Source organism: Ictidomys tridecemlineatus (genome assembly GCF_052094955.1).
Source record: "Ictidomys tridecemlineatus isolate mIctTri1 chromosome 12 unlocalized genomic scaffold, mIctTri1.hap1 SUPER_12_unloc_7, whole genome shotgun sequence".
Taxonomy (NCBI): Eukaryota; Metazoa; Chordata; class Mammalia; order Rodentia; family Sciuridae; genus Ictidomys; species Ictidomys tridecemlineatus.
This window is the reverse complement of record NW_027520965.1, coordinates 489,965-509,592: the sequence shown is the minus strand read 5'-3', so window position 1 is coordinate 509,592 and position 19,628 is coordinate 489,965. Positions and strand designations below refer to the sequence as shown.

The following is a 19,628-nucleotide window of genomic DNA, read 5'->3' as shown; positions in this document are numbered from 1 at the left end:
TGATCTGCGTTTCCAGTTTATTTAATTAAAACAGATTACAGTGCTGCTGGCTGTGAGGCATGTTGTGTGGAAATATCCCAATTTCAGATTGCAGCGGAGCTGGAATAATTTCTGACTTCCAGCTTAGAAAAATCAGACCATTCCCTCTCTTCTTTTCCTCCCCATTACTTCTGTGGGGCTCAGATGGCACTGCCTTCGCAAAGGACTTTCCTTTCTCCTGAGTGTGTTTATTTACTGCTCTGCTGTGTGAAGAGCTAGAGAAGATCACACCGTGAAAAGCAGGGATGAAGCATGATGGGAAACCTTGAAACGGTGAGAGGGCGAGCCAAGGAAAAAACACCTGATCTCCAGGCTGAGAGCTGTCTGTGTTTGAGCACAACTAGGAACTTGGGGACAGGTTGAAAGCACTGGTCCTCAGCACGTAGCAGAAGGCTCCAGCGCACTGGGATAGAGGCATGTGCCAGGAGGTGAGCCTCGTGGGTAAAGGAAGTCTTTCTTCCTTCCCACTGGTGGAGCGTGATTCTCCACACCGCCTTTCAGCAAGGACACCTGCTGTGCCTTAGCCAAGTTCTCACATACATTCTTTTTAATTCTAAAAACAACCCCATGAGATAGGGATGGTATGCCAATCTTATAGATGGAACAATAAGATTCTGACAGCTGAGCTCATCAGATTTTGTGGAAATTACCATTGGTTGAGTATGACATTGTTGACAGGAAGAAACATCGGAATTTGAATTCTGGTTGTGTGGCTTTAAATTCAGTCTCCCCAGCAGCAATTCTCAGACTTGGGCTTGCATCAGCATCCCTACAGGGCTGGTCAGAACACTAGACCCTCCCTCTGACTCAGAGCATGAGGACTGGGGCCTGTGATCCTGTGCTTCTAACAAATTCCTGGTAATGCTGGGGAGCCAACCCAGGCCCACACCTTCGACCCAGTGCCCTGCAGAATCGTTAACATTGAGCTGAATGTGCTAGGGTATTCTGGGGCAGGGTTCATGTCCTCCACCTCAGCAAAGCCCACTCCTGCCCACTAAGTTTCCAGACTGGCAGCCTGTACCCTAACCAGGCTCTGCAGACCATGCACCTGGCCATGGAGCTGCCTGCTTGGGAGTCAGCTCGCTCTGCAGCCAGTGGAAGCTAACTGTCTTCTAGCCACCATTCATAGGCAAGAGTACTTCTGCATCCATAGCCATAACCCAAGGCCACTGTCTTGCAGAGAAGGCACTCGGCCTCAAACGAGACCTGATTCTATGGCCTAGAAAGATCTCTCAGGATGGCTAGCTTGTCACATTTTGTCATAGGTCTGTGTCAGCTAGACCAGGAAAGTGGGCGGCCTGTGGCTTGAGTTTCATCAAGCCCCTCCCGTGTTAACTGTGACCTTGGGGAGATCTACCTGCATGGGCTACAGCCTCTACGTGGGGCTTACTCTGCTCTCAGGGTCCTTCCAGCCAGCCATCTTGTGATTGGACAGAAGCTGTTGCCAGCCCCCATCAGGGCTTTGAGGTGTCCTGTCCCAGCTTGCGTCCTCCTGCAGGTTTTCTTGCCACGTCCTGGGCCTGCTGCGTGCTAGCAGGGGTGCGAGATCATCAGGAGCCACTTCACACTTGAGTGAGGATAAAAATAGCCCTGTTGAGGTCCTGGCACAGCATCCACGTGTCACAAATGATGCGTGTGTCTAGGGCTCGTGTCCGAGCACACACAGCACCCCATCATGGCTATGTGTGTTCCTCCAGTGGATGCTGTACTGGCAATGTGCCACCTTTGCCACACGGTCCCTGAAGACAACACCTTCATACTGAGACCTGCCTTGTCAGTTGTCCCTGAGATAGCTCTTCACCTCTCCAGAGAATAAACAGGGGCTGCCGTGGGGACTCCAGCACCCCACTCTAGGGCCTCAGCCTCCCTGTCAGTTGCAGCCTTAAGGTCAGGTCTAGCTTTCTTCATGGTGGTGATATCTTGGGCAGAGCAGAAGCTTTCTCAGCTTGAGTGGAATGAACATAACCGATGGCCATCAATACCAGGCCACTGGCTCAGATGTGCACATCAGCTGTGGCATTCAGGGAACAGCTGGTGGGCAAGATACCTTGGTGGGGTTTTTCTGCTTAGAAGGCAGCCTGGTCCTAGCAGGAAGTTTTAAGGAGAAGGCAGCAGCAGATGGACTGTGTGGCCGGCTTCATTTCCTGAGGTCATTGCAGAGGCAGCAAGAAGAAGGCACAAGAAGAAGATGCCCCTAAGAGCATGGAGGAGATACTGTGGAGCTGAGCCCAGCTCCCACTGTCTCTGCTGACTCCCCACCACATCAGGAACAGCATTGCTAAAGGTACTGCACATGAGCTTGGGGAGAAGAGCCTCCCCTGTCTGCCCTTTCCTGGTGACTGCTGCTATATGTCTGTCTAAGGTGAGAGGGTCCTTATTGCACAGACCCTACAGGGCTGTTGGGGTGATGGTCTTGAACCTGTTGTTCAAGTGCCTCAGGTGAACGAGATTCAGGACCTTAGGAAGGATCTAGTCACTATCCAGATGTGGACAAGCTGACTGACAGGGCCTCCACTGTGGAGCAGACAGGGCCTGATTAGGCCCATGTTTTCTTCCCCCCAGTAGGTGCCTTTCACCCTGCTGCTTGCCCAGGCCACATGCTCAGGAGGCCTCTTTGCCAGAAGTGCTTGACTGAGCCACAAGATGTGACATATCGCCCAGTGCTCATCACATATGTACATGGCACATTCACAGATGTCTGGTTCTGGTTGACTGTCCTACCGAGGCACAGCTCTGTCTGGAGTTGGTAGTAATCGATGGGACATGTCTGTTGATTTGGGGGAGCTTTCTGGGTTCCTGCTGATGCTGGTACTCGAGCAGGCACTGTTTGTCTCTCAGATGCGGGCACTGTAGTCAGAAAAGGCAGCTGCTGCTCACCATCTTTCAGTGGCCAGTGGACAGAGGTAGGGTGGTCAAAGCATGTGTAATAGTTGCTTTGAATATATATTTGGGTGGAATTACTGACTTATAGGTTATGCAGATTTAAAATTTAAGACCAAATTGTTTTCCCAATAGTTTTCCTTCCCCATGTCCACAGACAAGACTCCATTGACTTACGTCCTTTCCACTTCTAGTATTGTAACTAGGAGTTCTGAATTTTGCAGTTTTTGTGTCTCCTTGTTGGTCCTGATTTGCATTTTTCTCATTACTGCCCATGTTAATTGCCTTCCAGTGTACGCCGTCATATGTTTCCTGTTCTGGGAAGTGTACATCTTGCCCGCTTTTTTGTCGCATAGCTTATGTTTTTGTATTGCTTTGTAGATGTTTGGAGTGTGGTGGGGGTGTCAGCATCTGCTGTGCTTCCCTTGCCCAAGAAACAGCAGCCTCCTCCTCTGGGCAGAGTGGAAGAGTTGTGCACCGAGAACAGGCCCCAGGACTTTGGCCCCCAGCTCCCCTGCCCTGGTCACTGACCACTGATCAGGCTTGCAGTGGGATTTGGCTTCTAGGCTTCAGTTTTCCTTCTTTGCCAGGATTGTGAAGAGGTGGCTAACAGCAGTCAGGAGTCGCCATGCTGGGAGCCTCCATAGGTGCTCGGCTGCCCTCCCTGTCTGCAGGTGCCTCTCGAGGAGGAGGTCCAGTTGGTGCTACCTCCTGAAGGTGGCTGCCCAGGAGTCAAATTGGAGGGATGGTTCCTCTAGCCTTTTAGCCTTTTGCAGAACTTCCAGCACAAGGAGTCTGCCTTTCTCGGGTGGGCTTTCTCCCTGGCTCTGTGAAGATGACCATAGTTGTATGCGGTCGAGTCACTTTATGGTGGCTTTAGAGACAGAGCCCATGCTGTTAGCTTTAGGGCAGGGATGTTCCCTTGCCGGCATCCTCCCTTTCTCCATGTGTTGCTTCCTGTCCACTAGAGGCAGCCTGGACAGTGCCTGTGGGGGCTGTGATCTATTCTCACTATGTGATCTTACCCTGACCTGAGGACATGGCCAGTGAAGAGGCCACGTGTGTCTCTGGAGGCCAACCATGCCCATAGGGCTGGGTCCCTGTGCTGCCACTCTGGGATTAGTCTGTGCTTCTTCCCAGGTGGCCTCAGGAACTGCTGCTGGGCCTCACATAGACAGCTTCTTGTTGCTAGATTGCTTCAGCAGGTTCCAGGCAGCCTCAGGGATGCTGGTCTTGGCTGGAGTCGGAGCTGGTGATGTCAGCCCCACAGCTACGGCAGACATGGTGCCTTCGTGCTCATAGGCTCTTGGTCAAGAGGAGTACACCTCAGGCCCAGTACAGCCACCCTTGGCTCATCTGGTCAAGAACTCCCTGCTTCTTTGCTTGGCCTTTCCATGGCCCACTCAGAACAGGCTATCTGGAGTTTTAGGTTTGTGTGGCATGTAGCCTATCAGCACAACTACATCAGTCAGTTTCTCTAGAATGTGCATGTGCCAGAGGGAGGTGGATGGTTTCCTCCATCAACTGAGGGCACTGAGCACCCCATGCCAAGTGTCTCCTATCTCCATGCATAACCCAGCAGCAGGGTTTGGGACAGATTTTGGGTGTCATGTTACCAGACTATTCACTTGGTTACATTCATCAAACAAGGATCCTGTCCTGTCTGCAGGGGCAATCAACCCTGGCTGACCTGGTCTTCTGCCTGCTGCCCAACTCCCAGCCCTGCTGGCCCAGCAGGGAGAGGAGGCTGCAGTGAAGGTGGGAGAGGGTCCTTGCTGCAGCCCTGGGAGGGAGTGCTCACACACAGCCTCTGACCATCCTGGTCTTATTTTGCAGGCCCAGTTGACGCAGGCTCTGGAGGAACTGGGAGGCCAGAAACAGAGAGCTGACATGGTGAGTCCTGAAATGGTGCTCAGCTGTCACTGTGTGGCAAAGGGCCGCCCACAGTTTACTGCTTTGATCCTGGGTCTAGAGTCCTATCCCTGTCAGGGCTTGTCCTGCAGGCATGCGTCCTTCCCTGTCTTTGGAAATGGTGTGGAGAATGGAAGAGTGGTGTGATGGAAAGTGAGTTCCAGTTGTGCCAGTAGCAGACTGCTGGCCTCTGCTGGGTAGCTCCCACTGCCCCACATGTGCAGCAGGCGCTGAAGGACGCGTGATGCCAGAGATGCTCAGGTGAGCCATGAGGAGATGCAGTGGGGGCTGGGCTCCTGCTGGCCCTAGCAGCACAGGTGGGGTTGGCCCCAGAGAGGTCTGGTTGAGTCCCTGCTGGGCAGAAGCCCAGATATGGGGCTGAGCAGAGCGGAGACGCCTGTGGGAAGCTGTGCGGAGTCTTGGCATGTTCACTGTCCACTCAGCAAGTACTAAAGGACAGTCTTGGCTTCTCTGGGGATGCAGCAGCCAGCAGCACAGGCTCCTGCCCTCCTGGCTCACAGTGGAGGGTTCCAACTGTGACTGCGCAGAGAATAAACAGCAAGATCTGAGCTGCTAGTGAAGACAGGACTGCAGGGAAAGGGAGAGGGGGCCAGGGCCGAGGGGCAGGGGATTAGGATGGTGATAGGATGATGGTGGAGGGCCATGGAAAGCAGGGCTGGCTTCGCTGTAGGGAAAATGGCACAGGTGCTGTAGAGAACCTGAGGACCTGCGCCAGGTTTAAGTGGAGTCCTGTGCCCTGGGTGGCGTTTCTATCCTGGAGCAAGTATGAAGCTGGAGGGAACCAGAGCGGAGCCTGTTTCTGGGCACTCCTGCATCCTGGCCTCGTATCCAGGCAGAAGCTGTGAGCCAGGGCTCCGAGGGGGCACTTTTGTTTCAAGTCCTGGAGAAGGAAGTGTTTCCTGGGAGAGAGGCTCCTTCCCAGACCCTATCAGGAGAAGCCATGAGGGGAGAAGGCTGTCCCTTGGAGATCCCCAGAAGCGCCATCCAGGGCAGGTAGGGCTGGTTTTTCGGAAGTGAATGTGGATAGCAGCACTTAGGTAACAGCCCTGAAGCCTCAGGAGGTCAACTGTAGAGGGACAGCAAGGGGTCCTGGGAGGACTCCTTGCCCTCATGGTGGATGGTGCAGTAGCACGCTGCTGTGCTGAGGCAGCCTTCCAGGAGGGCCAGGGTGGGGCTGCAGGCCAACCACATCTGGGTGCCAGTGAGGAGGCAGGTGGCAGGCCGCAGCACAGCTCAGCGTCAGGAGCATCAGTCTTACCACCTCTTCTGAAACCTCCTGCATCCACTCTGGCTGCTGCTGCACTGCGGTTCATAGTCTGCGGCATCCTCCGAACTCTGGCTGCCAGGTTTCAGCATCATGGTGGGCAGCTCTACCCCCTCTTATTTGGCCTGTGGACATTCCACACTTTGTCCTCAATAACTGAGTCCTCCAGGCAGTTCAACAAGGGCCTGTTTCGCGTTGACTTTGAGGAAGCCAGGGTTGAGGTAGGGGCCGGGTGTTCCTTGAGGACTGGTGCATCCATTTACTGAGCCCCAGGGAGACCCTGATGTTCTGTGTGTCAACATGCATGGTTTCCTTGGTGTTGACCTGAATTGAAATGAGCCCAAGGGCCTTGTTTTCATAATGTGCACGAGGCCAAGAGGAATTAGAAATGAGTTGTGCTAAGCACATGCCAGGCCTGTGGCTTTATGACTAAGCAGCTGGCTGGTCACTCACTGCTGCCCTTGAATTTGGACCCTCTATTTTTCCTCAGGAGCAGGAGTGCCTTGACCCTGACCCCTGCCCTCCCCTGTTTCCATGTGTCTTTGGAGAAACTGCTAACCCTGGGTCTCTTCTCAGGGAGGTGAGAAGATAGAAGCTTCTTGGGCCCTTAGGCCAGAGTGGGCATGGGCAGCCCCTGTGGCACAGGTGCTGCAGGTCTCCTCCATGAGCAGGCTCTGCACCTTGCACCGGGCATGTCCCTGGGGTGCAGGTGGACAGGGTACAGGTTCCTCATGTGGGTTTCCTTCAGATGAATGTTGACCGCAGGTTTTTCTCTCTGCCTCTGACTGCCCAGACCTCAGCTTGTTTCTTCTTGTTTATTTTACTTCTCTCTCCTTCTTTCTAGTTAAAAGGAAAATAAGACATGGCAGTGCCTGGGGGCCAGGGGAACAGCATCTGCTCTTACCTCTGACCTTCCCACCAGCGCACCTGGGACCAAGGGGTATCTGCTGCTAAGTCAAGCCTCATGCTGCCCTTGGGGAGGCTGGGCGGGGAGGCAGGGGAGAAACCCAGGGCCTGGCCATCTGTGTTCAGATCCTGACTCTGCCACTGTTTCCTGTGGGCTGTGTGACTGGCCCCAGGCTCCTCTCCAGCAGGGACTATCTGTCCTCACTGAGCCTGCTAGGTGGTTTCCCCTGAGCCACAGACCCCAGGCTAGGCAGCCCCATCCTATGGGGCTATTCTCCATGGGAACGTGCTTTATCTGTGCCAGCTGTTAGGGGAGTCTCTGGTCATGAGTGTTACTATGGCTAGTCCTACTGAAACTCAAATTGACTTTTCAGTTTTAATTATTTTAGTAGCCCCGTGTAGCAGGTGGCCCCAGATTGCCCAGGCTGCCTGGGTGATCCCAACAGGACATTCTGTGCCCTTCCTCTCTAGGCGCCTCTCAGCGAGGCCATGTGGGATGCTCTCTCCACCCTCCCGCTTCCTGCGCTTCTGGGTCCCTTTGCTGCTGGCTTGCTCTGCTCCTTTTGTGGATTTAGCTTGTGTTCCCAGCCTTGTTCTTTTGTTCTGACTTGTGGTCTCTTCTGTGCTGGCTCCCAGGGGATGAGGCTGACATCTCTGGCTGGCTCCTCCTCCTCTGGGGAGAAAAGTCCAGAGCAGAGGGGCCATGGGAACCACAGTGGGGCAGGGGGACAGAGCTGTCGACCTCAAGGCCACCCCTTCCATCCTGCTTGCCTTGGGTCTGAGGCCACAGCCATGGGCTCTGCAGAGTGGACTCCAGGTCTCATTCCCCTGGCTAAACCAGAACCCCTCACTCCTGGAATTCGAAGTAGAATACATACCAGAGTGCTGCTGCCATACCCACAGGACCAGCTCTTCATCCAGAGATGGGCGTGGATAAAGGCAGCCAGAGTTCACTGTGCCACCAGCTCTGCCTCTGAGGCCCCCATTCCCTATGGCAGAGATGGCTTTTGGGGTACTATCTGGCACCTTGGGCCCTCAACAGTGGGGTCAGGTGGCCCATCTGGAGAACTCCTTACGCAAGGGTGTCCAAGGCTGCTGGGGGAGGCAGCCCTACCTCCATGTCTGCAGCCCCTCTCTCAGCGCATCTGCCAGGAGGAAAAGGAGAACTTTAAACATCTCTAGCTAATTGCAGATGACATGACAAAGGCAGTTTGACTTCCCATTATTAACCAGCAAACCATACTAATTAGTGAACATAAGTACAGTTCATGCTTTTTTCTTTAAGTGCAATTAATATCACAAGGAAAGAAGTCCCGGGCCACAGTCCTGTCACTAACACACCTCATCCTAATTAGATATGGCTAGTGGTGGCTGAAGAGATGAAAGTTTTCATCACAACTATAAAAAGTCCTCAAATATTTTATATACTTGAGAGAGTGAGGATTGAGAGTTTATTTTCTGGTTTAAGAGGCATGACACCCCTCACAGCTTGATGTAAATAAGCATCTGTTTCTCTCAGTTTCCAGTCTCCCCCAGTGGGGTTCTTCTTTGGCTCCTACTCCTCACTCCTCACTCCCACAAGAGCTCTGAGGTAAGTGAGTCTGTCCCAGGAAAGTGCTGTGGCTGCAGCAGAGCCAGGGCTCAACCAGCCCTCCCGTCACCCTAGTCTGCTCCCTCCACAGTCACCTTCATGTACGGAGGCTGCTTGCCCTGGGTAGAGAGTGTTCTACAGAGGGTCCCACGTCTGGGACCTCCAGTAAGGCAGCCCTGTGTCTTGTGTGAAGGCCCCAGGCATCGGGCCCTCATGTGCAGGAGTGTGCCGTCTCTGGGGTCCACTTGGTTTCTTGGAGCCTCAGGCTTCTTGTTATGTGCAAGGAAGAGCTGGACTCATCCTAGGTGGCCTTGCTGGTACACTGTCCTCCTTGGTGCTGATGCCAGGTTGGATCTTGGACCAGAAGCAAGCTGGTTCTTCAGTGTTTGTGACTGTTACCTGTCCATCACGATTCTGCTCTTGTCACAACCTGCCAGCTCGGCCCCCACCGCCCAGCCAGTAACTGTGAGCCCTTCCTGGTAGGGAGACTGGCAGAGCAGTTACTCTATGCGAAGGTCCTGCTTGTGACTGGGCACCAGGCTGGAGAAAATTGATGTTGGTGAGCTCTAGAGGAGAACTGACTGCAGGATGGATGGGTGACACTGAAGGCTAAGGGCTGTCCCCTGGTTTGGGCAGCCAGTTCACTTTATGCCACACAAAGTGTGTCCCAAGTGAGTCTGGAGAAAGGTTTGAAGTCTGAGTCTCTGGCCTCCTTCCACTGGCCTCCCTCCCATCCTCGGAGTGCCCGTTTCACACCTAGAGCCTCTCACGTGCACACAGGAGCAGCCCTCCCTGCAGTGTGGCCACAGGCAGGCACTTTGCTTGCTGAGTTTCTATTTATTTTAATTTTTATTTTTTTAAGTATGACATAGAATCTTTGTTTTCATTTTATTCTTAGCTTTATTTTATTTTTAATTGTTGTTTGTTTAATTAGTTATACATGACAGTAGAATGCATTTATGCACTTTGATATATCATGCACAAATGGGGGATAATTTCTCATTTTTCCTATTATACATGTTGTAGCTCCCTGAACGTTCACTGCCTCGTCCCCAAATTGGAGGGAGAGGAAGTTCCTTGGATGTCTGGCAAATCTGCCTGAATGTGTGCGTTTGAAAAGACCCAGGCCTCTTAGTGCAGCATTGCTGGGGGTGACCGTAGCCTGGTCCTCATTGGGCGCCATGGAGCTGGCACAGGGCTCTCTTCCTGTGCCCATTAGTCTGACTTCTGCCTTTAGTCTTATTTCTGGCGTACATGTCAAGGCTCCTCGGTGCGAGGGAGGACTTTTACAGACTGAGGCAGACAACAGGTTCCCTTTAAGCACCTCTTGCATTCAGGCTAAACTTACCTGATGCAGTATTTACCAAGTGCCTCTTCTGGATCTCACTCTGAAGGTTCAGGGAGGCTGTGACTGTGTCTCAGGACTGTCTCCCTGCTATAACAAAAATGCCACACATTGGGTGGCTTAAAGAAATATAAGGCTGGCAGTTTTGGAGGCTGGATATCCAAGGTTAAGTGTCTGGTGAAGCTCCTCCCTGGTTCTCGCTGTTGCTTAGTATGTTGAGAGGGGTGATCAAGCTCCTGGGCCCCTTCCTTGAGGGCACTGGTCACCCTTCAGGATCTTATCATCTCCCAGAGGTTCCTCCTGAGACTACCGCCCTGGGTGAGATTTTAGCACGTGGATTTGGGACGTAGACAAGCAGTCTGGCATGTTCTCATCTTGAGTGTGGCCAGCCTGTGTCTTCACCTAGTCCTTGCCACCTGGCAAGGGCGTACCCATACACGCTCCCTCTTGCGCTGACCCCCAGCCCCTTGCCTGCTCTGAGTAGCCCTCTTCTCACACTTCTCGTGCTGTCCCTTCTCCTGGAATGTGCTCAGTGTTGCAGAGCCCAGGTGTCCCTTCAGGTGAAGATGTACTTCGCCATCCCTCTTCCCTGCTAGTCCCTCCCTTCATGCAGACATGCTCTTTTTTTTTAATTGGTTGTTCACAACATTACAAAGCTCTTGACATATCATATTTCATACATTAGATTGAAGTGGGTTATGAACTCCCAATTTTACCCCAAATGCAGATTGCAGAATCACGTCGGTTACACATCCACAATTTTACATAATGCCCTATTAGTAATTATTGTATTCTGCTACCTTTCCTATCCCCTACTATCCCCCTCCCCTTCCCTCACGTCTTCTCTCTCTACCCCATCTACTGTAATTCATTTCTCTCCTTGTTTATTTTCCCATTCCCCTCACAACCTCTTATATGTAATTTTATATAGCAACGAGGGTCTCCCTTCATTTCCATGCAATTTCCCTTTTCTCACCCTTTCCCTCCCATCTCATGTCTCTGTTTAATGTTAGTCTTTTCTTCCTGCTCTTCCTCCCTGCTCTGTTCATAGTTGCTCTCATTATATCAAAGAAGACATTTGGTATTTGTTTTTCAGGGATTGACTAGCTTCACTAAGCATAATCTGCTCTAGTGCCATCCATTTCCCTGCAAATTCCATGATTTTGTCATTTTTTAGTGCTGCATAATGTTCCATGGTGTATAAATGCCACATTTTTTTTATCCATTCATCTATTGAAGAGTATCTGGGTTGGTTCCACAGTCTAGCTATTGTGAATTGTGCTGCTATGAACATCAATGTGGCAGTATCCCTGTAGCATGCTCTTTTAAGATCTTCAGGGAATAGTCCGAGAAGGGCAATAGCAGGGTGAAATGGTGGTTCCATTCCCAGCTTTCCCATGAATCTCCATACTGCTTTCCAAATTGGCCGCACCAATTTGCAGTCCAACCAGCAATGTACAAGTGTACCCTTTTCTCCACATCCTCGCCAGCACTTGTTGTTTGACTTCATAGTGGCTGCCAGTCTTACTGGAGTGAAATGGTATCTTAGGGTGGTTTTGATTTGCATTTCTCTGACTGCTAGAGATGGTGAGCATTTTTTCATGTACTTGTTGATTGATTGTATATCCTCCTCTGAGAAGTGTCTGTCTGTTCAGGTCCTTGGCCCATTTGTTGATTGGGTTATTTGTTGTCTTATTGTCTAATTTTTTGAGTTCTTTGTATACTCTGGATATTAGGGCTCTATCTGAAGTGTGAGGAGTAAAAATTTGTTCCCAGGATGTAGGCTCCCTATTTACCTCTCTTATTGTTTCTCTTGCTGAGAAAAAACTTTTTAGTTTAAGTAAGTCCCATTTGTTGATTCTTGTTATTAACTCTTGTGCTATGGGTGTCCTATTAAGGAATTTGGATCCCGACCCCACAATATGTAGATCGGAGCCAACTTTTTCTTCTATCAGATGCAGAGTCTCTGATTTGATGTCAAGGTCCTTGATCCATTTTGAGTTAACTTTTGTGCATGGCGAGAGAAAGGGATTCAGTTTCATTTTGTTGCATATGGATTTCCAGTTTTCCCAACACCATTTGTTGAAGATGCTATCCTTCCTCCATTGCATGCTTTTAGCCCCTTTATCAAATATAAGATAGTTGTAACTTTGTGGATTAGTCTCTGTGTCCTCTATTCTATACCATTGGTCCACCCGCCTGTTTTGGTACCAGTACCATGCTGTTTTTATCTATTACTCTGTAATATAGTTTGAAATCTGGTATCACTATACTGCCTGATTCACACTCCTGCTTAGAATTGCTTTTGCTATTCTGGGTCTTTTATTTTTCCATATGAATTTCATGATTGCTTTATCTATTTCTACAAGAAATGTCATTGGGATTTTGATTGGCATTGCATTAAACCTATAGAGAACTTTTGGTAATATCGCCATTTTGATAATGTTAGTTCTGCCTATCCATGAACAGGGTATATTTTTCCATCTTCTAAGATCTTCTTCTACTTCTCTCTTTAGGGTTCTGTAGTTTTCATTGTATAAATCTTTCACCTCTTTTGTTAGGTTGATTACCAAGTATTTTATTTTTTTTGAGGGTATTGTGAATGGAGTGTTTTTCCTCATTTCCGTTTCAGAAGATTTGTTGCTGATATACAGAAATGCCTTTGATTTATGCGTGTTGATTTTATATCCTGCCACTTTGCTGAATTCATTTATTAGTTCTAGTAGTTTCTTTTTTTAAATTTTTTTTTAAAAAGATAGAGTGAGAGGAGAGAGAGAGAGAGAATTTTTAATATTTATTTATTTTTTTAGTTCTCGGCAGACACAACATCTTTGTTTGTATGTGGTGCTGAGGATCTAACCCGGGCCGCATGCATTCCAGGCGAGCGCGCTACCGCTTGAGCCACATCCCCAGCCCTGAGTTCTAGTAGTTTCTCTGTAGACCCTTTTGGGTCTTCTAGGTATAGAATCATGTCATCCGCAAATAGTGGTAATTTAAGTTCACAAATCAGGAGCCACTTGTCAAAAGGAAACTAACTTTATTTTTAGAACTACAAACGCCAAACAAAACAGCTCCAGGGAAAAACCCTCAGAGCCCAACTGCCACCACCGGCTTCCACAAGCCTCTCCCCCCCACACCAGCCTCTCAACCTCCCACAATCCTCCTCTCTTGAGGCCGATTGGCTGGGTTGCGTGGGCAGAGCCAAAGAAGTCACCCAATGAGCAGCTCCGTGGAGGAGCCAATCAGCTAGATGTTGCTGGGGCCGCTGTGAGCCAATCATCAGCTGGCAGTCTGAAGGGCAGGGAAACAGCCCAATGAACATCACCGCAGAGGAGCCAATCAGCTAGATGTTGCTGGGGCAGTCTGAAGCTTGCTGGCAGCTGGAAGTTTGCTGGGGCCCCTTTGGCTGTGGCTCTCAACATCTCCCCCTCTCTGTTTAAACAACAAGCATGTGGCTTAGGGACCGTGCCTGCCTTAGGTTGTCCAATACATATGGTCCTTACCCGTCTTCGGATGAGCTGACCTCAGGGTCAGCCTCCTGTCTTAGGTTGGTACCATTGTAATTGGATCTTACCCGTCATTGACTACCGGTCCAGTATACAGCCACACCTGTGGAGAGGTCTCAGCGGGGGGGGGTGGGGTGGGGGGGTGGTGAGGTTCTTTGCCTCACCTCTGTTGACCCCCAAATTTTAGCTGAATGATCATGACAAGCAGAAGGCAGGAAGATATACCAAGTCAATTGACGGCTCCTTTTGGGAAAATTGTACCACCGATGATATCATCAGCAAAAATACCCCAACACTACCACAAGTCGCTGCACCAACAGATAGTTCACAATGCATACAAGTGACACATAGTTCTGTAAGCAGTTCAGTGCAAGTTCTGTAAGCAGTTCAGTGATGGCTATTGCAGAAACTGTAGATTAGTTTTTTCTTTGTCTTCACCGGCACAGGGATGAAGATAGGAATTCTGGCAATAATGACTAAAGAAAAAATTAGGTAACATTCCAGAAAACACTAAAAGAAAACAATTTTCTTAACAATTTATATTATCTTCATCGGCACTGGGATGAAGATAGAAATTCTGGCAATAATGGCTAAAGAAAAAATTAGGTAACATTCCAGAAGACACTAAAAGAAAACAATTTTCTTAACAATTTATATTATCTTCATCTGAAGATAGAAATTCTGGCAATAATGGCTAAAGAAAAAATTAGGTAACATTTCAGAAGGCACTAAAAGAAAACAATTTTCTTAACAATTTACATTATAGTGAAGAGAATTATTAAATATAATGAAAACGAAAGGTGAGAGTAAATAAACAGATCTGTTAACCTCCTTTTTTGTTTACATATTAAAACAATTCTTAACAGTTATTTACCCAATTTAAATTAAACCATTTAAATCACGTGAATAAAAAAAAATATTTGGATCCATCTTTTCATGAGCGCTCATCATATATGATATATGGAAATACGTACATTGGACATACGTACATTCAAACATATAACACAAAACACAAGTGTGCACACATAATATAATACATACAACACATAACATAATAGTAAAGGCCTTATAACTTTTTACAGGTAAAATCTCTATTGCAATGTTTAAAAACTCTATAGTCAAAAAAAAATAGAACTGATCAGCAAAACATTAACCTAGGTCTGTATGAGCTCAAAAAAATAAAATAGAACTTCATGATATGGGAAAGGGCAATAATAAAATAGATATTGAAAAAAGCATCCTGGTTCTGTTGCAGATGTAAGGATAGCCAAATTGGAGTTTTGGATATCAGCTATTATGGATTTGAGCTAAATCATCTTCTTTTTGGTCTGTAGAAATCGCTTTAGTTAATCTCTCTGGAATCCAAATCGGCTGCTGTTCTCCCTGTGGAAACACAAAAACAGACCCCCGACTCCAGACAATCACTGGGTCAGGATTTTAGTTAATCTCTCCGGAATCCAAATCAGCTCCTGTTCTCCCTGTGGAAACGCACAAACAGGCCCCCGACTCCAGACAATCACTGGGTCAGAACCTTGGTTAATCTCTCTGAAATCCAAATCGGCTGCTGTTCTGGGTCAGAACCTTGGTTAATCTCTCTGGAATCCAAATTGGCTGCTGTTCTTCCTGTGGAAACACACAAACAGACCCCCGATTCCAGACAATTACTGGGTCAGGACCTTTCCATTGTCCTGTTAGAATATCTTTCCAAAGTACCTTGGGCTTATGTACATTTTTTGGACACATATGCCTTTCTGCAGCACTAAGTCCTGATGAATCCAAATTTAAAAAGTTTAGAGTAAAAAGGGTTATTTTAAGTTTATCTTTGGGGAATATATACCCCTTCCCAATTCCATCTTTTTGCTTTAATAAATACATTTTAATAGTTTGATGAGCTCTTTCAACTATGCCTTGTCCCTGTGGATTGTATGGGATTCCTGTTATATGAGTAATGCCAAATGATGAGCAAAATTGTTTAAAAGAAGTAGACGTATAACCAGGGGCATTATCTGTTTTTAACTGTTTTGGAATGCCCACAGTGGCAAAATTTTGTAAGCAATGAGCTATAACATCTTTAGTTTTTTCACCGGCATGAAGGGAGCCCATCAAAAATCCAGAAGAAGTATCAACTGTAACATGCAAATATTTTAATTTTCCAAATTCTGGCAAGTGTGTGACGTCCATCTGCCAAATATGGTTAGGCATCAATCCTCTAGGATTGACTCCAAGATTAACTTGTGGTAAAAAGGTCACACAATTTTGACATTGTTTTATTATTTGTCTAGCTTGTTCCTTAGTTATTTTAAAACGCTTTTGTAAAGTATTAGCATTGACATGGAATCTTTCATGAAAATTTATAGCTTCTTCTAGTATAGAGAAAATATGTATGTCACGTGTAGTTTTATCTGCTAAATCATTGCCCAAACTAAGGGCTCCAGGCAATCCTGTATGTGACCTGATATGTCCTATAAAGAATGGATCTTTTCTGTCCCAGATTAAACTTTGTATAGTGGAAAACAAAGAGAAAACAGTAGAAGAAGGGGAAATTCTACCAGCATCTTCAAGGGATACTATAGCATTAACTATATACTGGCTATCAGAAAATAAATTAAATACAGAATCTTTAAACATCACAAAAGTTTGTAATACTGCATTAAGCTCTACCTTTTGAGCTGATTGTTTGGGTACTAAAAATGTAAAAGTTTGATCAGGTGTAACTATTGCTGCTGTACCATTATTTGACCCATCAGTGAATATATTTGGAGCATTCATGATAGGTGTTTTTCTTGTCATTTTTGGAAAAATTACAGGATGCAATGACCAAAAAGACAATAAAGGATTAGATGGTAAGTGGTTATCAAATGAAACATTAGATTTGCACATTATTATTGCCCAAGTATTTAACTCATTAGCTAATTCATCAATTTGATTCATAGTATATGGAGTAATAATTTTATGGGGAGAAATTCCAAACACTGCCTTTGCTGTTTTTATTCCTTTGAGTATTAATTGTCCTACAGCCTCAGGATACCTAGTAAGAATAGTGTTAGGAGAATAAGATAAATGTATCCATAATAATGGACCTTCTTGCCAAAATACTCCTGTAGGAATATTTTTGTTGGTAGTACAATAAATAATAAAGGCAAACTTATATCAATTCTATCCAAATGCATATTTTCCATATATGTTTCAATGATTTTTAATGCCTTTCTTGCTTCAGGCGTTAACATTCGGGGTGAATTTGGATCTGATGGACCTTTTAGGATATCAAATAAAGGTCCCAATTCTCCTGTTGGAATACCTAGATAAGGCCTTATCCAATTTATGTCTCCTAATAGCTTTTGAAAGTCATTAAGTGATTTGAGTTGATCAACTCGTATTTGAATTTTTGGTGGACGGACCATGGTTGAGGATAATAGAACTCCTAAATAATTAATTGGAAAATTTAATTGTACTTTATCTATTGCTATCTCTAGATTATAATTTTTTAATAAGTTTGTAAGTGTGGCATAACATTCTAGCAATGTGTTTTTAGCTTTGTGTGCCAATAACACATCATCCATATAGTGAAATATTTGTAGTTCAGGATTTTGATTTCTAAGTGGCTGGATTACTTTGTTAACATAAATTTGACACATAGTTGGGCTGTTAGCCATCCCTTGAGGGAGTACTTTCCATTCATATCTCTGATCAGGACCTTCATGATTTAGTGCAGGGATAGTAAATGCAAAACGTGGACTATCCTCAGGATGAATTGGAATTGAAAAAAAACAATCTTTAATATCTATAACTAAAACATACCAAGTTTTTGGCAAAGCAGACAATTGAGGAATCCCCGATTGAGCAGGTCCCATAATGACCATTTCATTGTTAATGGCTCTTAAATCTTGCAGTAGTCTCCATTTACCAGATTTCTTTTTGATGACAAAAATGGGAGTATTATGGGGAGATACAGAAGGTTGTATATGTCCTTCCGCTAATTGTTGTTTGACCAGATCATGGGCTACTTGTGTCTTTTCTTTAGTCAAGGGCCACTGAGGAACCCATACTGGTCTTTCTGATTTCCATGTAATTTTTATTGTCTCAGTGGCCCTTTGTGAAAATCCAACCCATGTCTGTCTGTTCTTTGATCTATTTGTATTGGTGCTGCTATACATTGTTCTTGTCTTTCTAATCTTTTTCCTTTCCTAAAACCTTGTCTAGCCATAATAGTGGGTGCATTTTGATTGATATTATTTGTTAATGTCAAACCTAATTGATCTAAGACATCTCGTCCCCATAAATTTACGGGAAGATGATCCAATACATATGGCTGTATAGTTCCTTCACATCCTTCAGGATCCTTCCAATCTAATAGCATTGCACTTCTATCGGGATTAGTCGCCACTCCTAGGCCTCGAAGCGATTGAGTGGCTTGTTGTAATGGCCAATGTTTTGGCCATTCTTGACGAGAGATGATGCTAAGATCTGCACCTGTATCCAGTAGCCCATTAAATTCATGTCCTTGAATATTTAGTTTTAGCATGGGGCGAGAATCTAAATTTAAAGAAAGCATAGCCCAATCTACACCTGTGGAGCCTAATCCCTTGGAACCTCTTTCTACAACATGACTGGAAAATTTATCATGTAGGCTTGGTATTATTAGTAACTGTGCTATTCTATCTCCTGGTGAAATTACTGATATACCCTTTGGAGAACTGGCTATAATTTTTATTTCACCTTCATAATTGGAATCAATTACCCCAGGACTTATCAAAAGTCCTTTTAGAGTAGAAGAGCTGCGTCCCAATAATAAGCCTACTGTTCCTTTGGGAAGAGGTCCTTTTACCCCTGTGGGAATGATTTGAACTCCCATCTCTGGAGTTAGTACTGATTTGGTGGAGGCGCAGATGTCCAACCCTGCGCTCCCTCTGGTTTGTCTGATGAGGGATCTGATGTGCTGGGCACTACCCTGATGGGGTTGCTGGGGTTGCTGGGTTCCTCCAGTGCTCCGTATATTTGTGGTTTGGGGCCCTGGAGCATTGGGGCCCCCTGTCCATTTTTTGGCAACGGAGCCCGATGCCTTTGTCCACGATATTGTGGATAAACACCTTGTCCTTGTTCGTTTTTTGATAATGGAGTACCCTCTATGGTGGTTTGAGGACGGTATTCATTAGCCCAATATAATGGAGTACCCTCTATGGTGGTTTGAGAACGGCATTCATTAGCCCAATGTCTCCCTCTACGGCATCGTGGGCAAATACCCGGTATTCTACTTGTTTGATACCTAGTTTTGTTAAACCCTCCTCCTATGGGGCAATTCCTTTTAAAATGTCCTGTTTGTTGACAATTGTAGCATGTTCTTGGCCTGGCATCTAAAGCCTGTTTTACTGCAGCTGCCACAATTTGCCCTTGTTCATTAATGTCTCTGGCATCTAAAACCTGTTTTACTGCAGCTGCCACAATTTGCCCTTGTTCATTAATGTCTCTGGCATCTAAAGCCTGTTTTACTGCAGCTGCCACAATTTGCCCTTGTTCATTAATGTCTCTGGCATCTAAAGCTTGTTTTACTGCAGCTGCCACAATTTGCCCTTGTTCATTAATGTCTCTACATAATTTAATATATGTGTTTAAATCTTCATGTTTCCATGGTCTAATGATATCTCTACACCAACGATTCACTTGGTCATAAGCCAGTTGTTTTATAAATGGCATTGCTTGTTCTGTATTCCCAAAAACTCTGGTAGCTGTTTGAATAAGCCTATCTACAAATTCAGCGTAAGGTTCATTAGCTCCTTGTATTATCTTAGATAATTGACCTTGTAAACCTCCAGGTTCTTGTAAAGTCTTCCATGCCCTAACTGCATCTACAGCAATTTGTAAATATACACCAGGATCATATGCAAGTTGTTGCTGCCGATCCTCATAAGGTCCCTTTCCTAACAACATATCTAGATTTCTCTGAGGATAACCAGCTGCTGCATTTCGACTAGCCGTCTCCTTGCAAAATTCCTCATTGGCAACCTTCCATAACAGGTATTGTCCTCCATTTAGCACAGCTTTACACAAACTAGCCCAATCTGCTGGCGTCATGCTTAAGTTGGTAATGGATTCGACCAAGCTTACAGTGAAGGGTGCTTGAGGACCATAGGTTGTTACAGCCTCTTTTAGCTCCTTCACTGATTTGAA

General features: G+C 46.5%; 1 protein-coding gene across 1 annotated transcript in view; it reads left to right on the top strand.

Annotated features, from left to right (window-relative positions):
* LOC144372366 (mitotic spindle assembly checkpoint protein MAD1-like) overlaps nucleotides 1-19,628 on the top strand; it is a 267,846-nt gene that overhangs the window by 184,654 nt on the left and 63,564 nt on the right. The window contains exon 12 of the mRNA XM_078035764.1: nucleotides 4,756-4,812. Within this exon, the coding sequence (XP_077891890.1) occupies nucleotides 4,756-4,812 (57 nt within the window). The remainder of the gene's footprint in view (nucleotides 1-4,755; nucleotides 4,813-19,628) is intronic.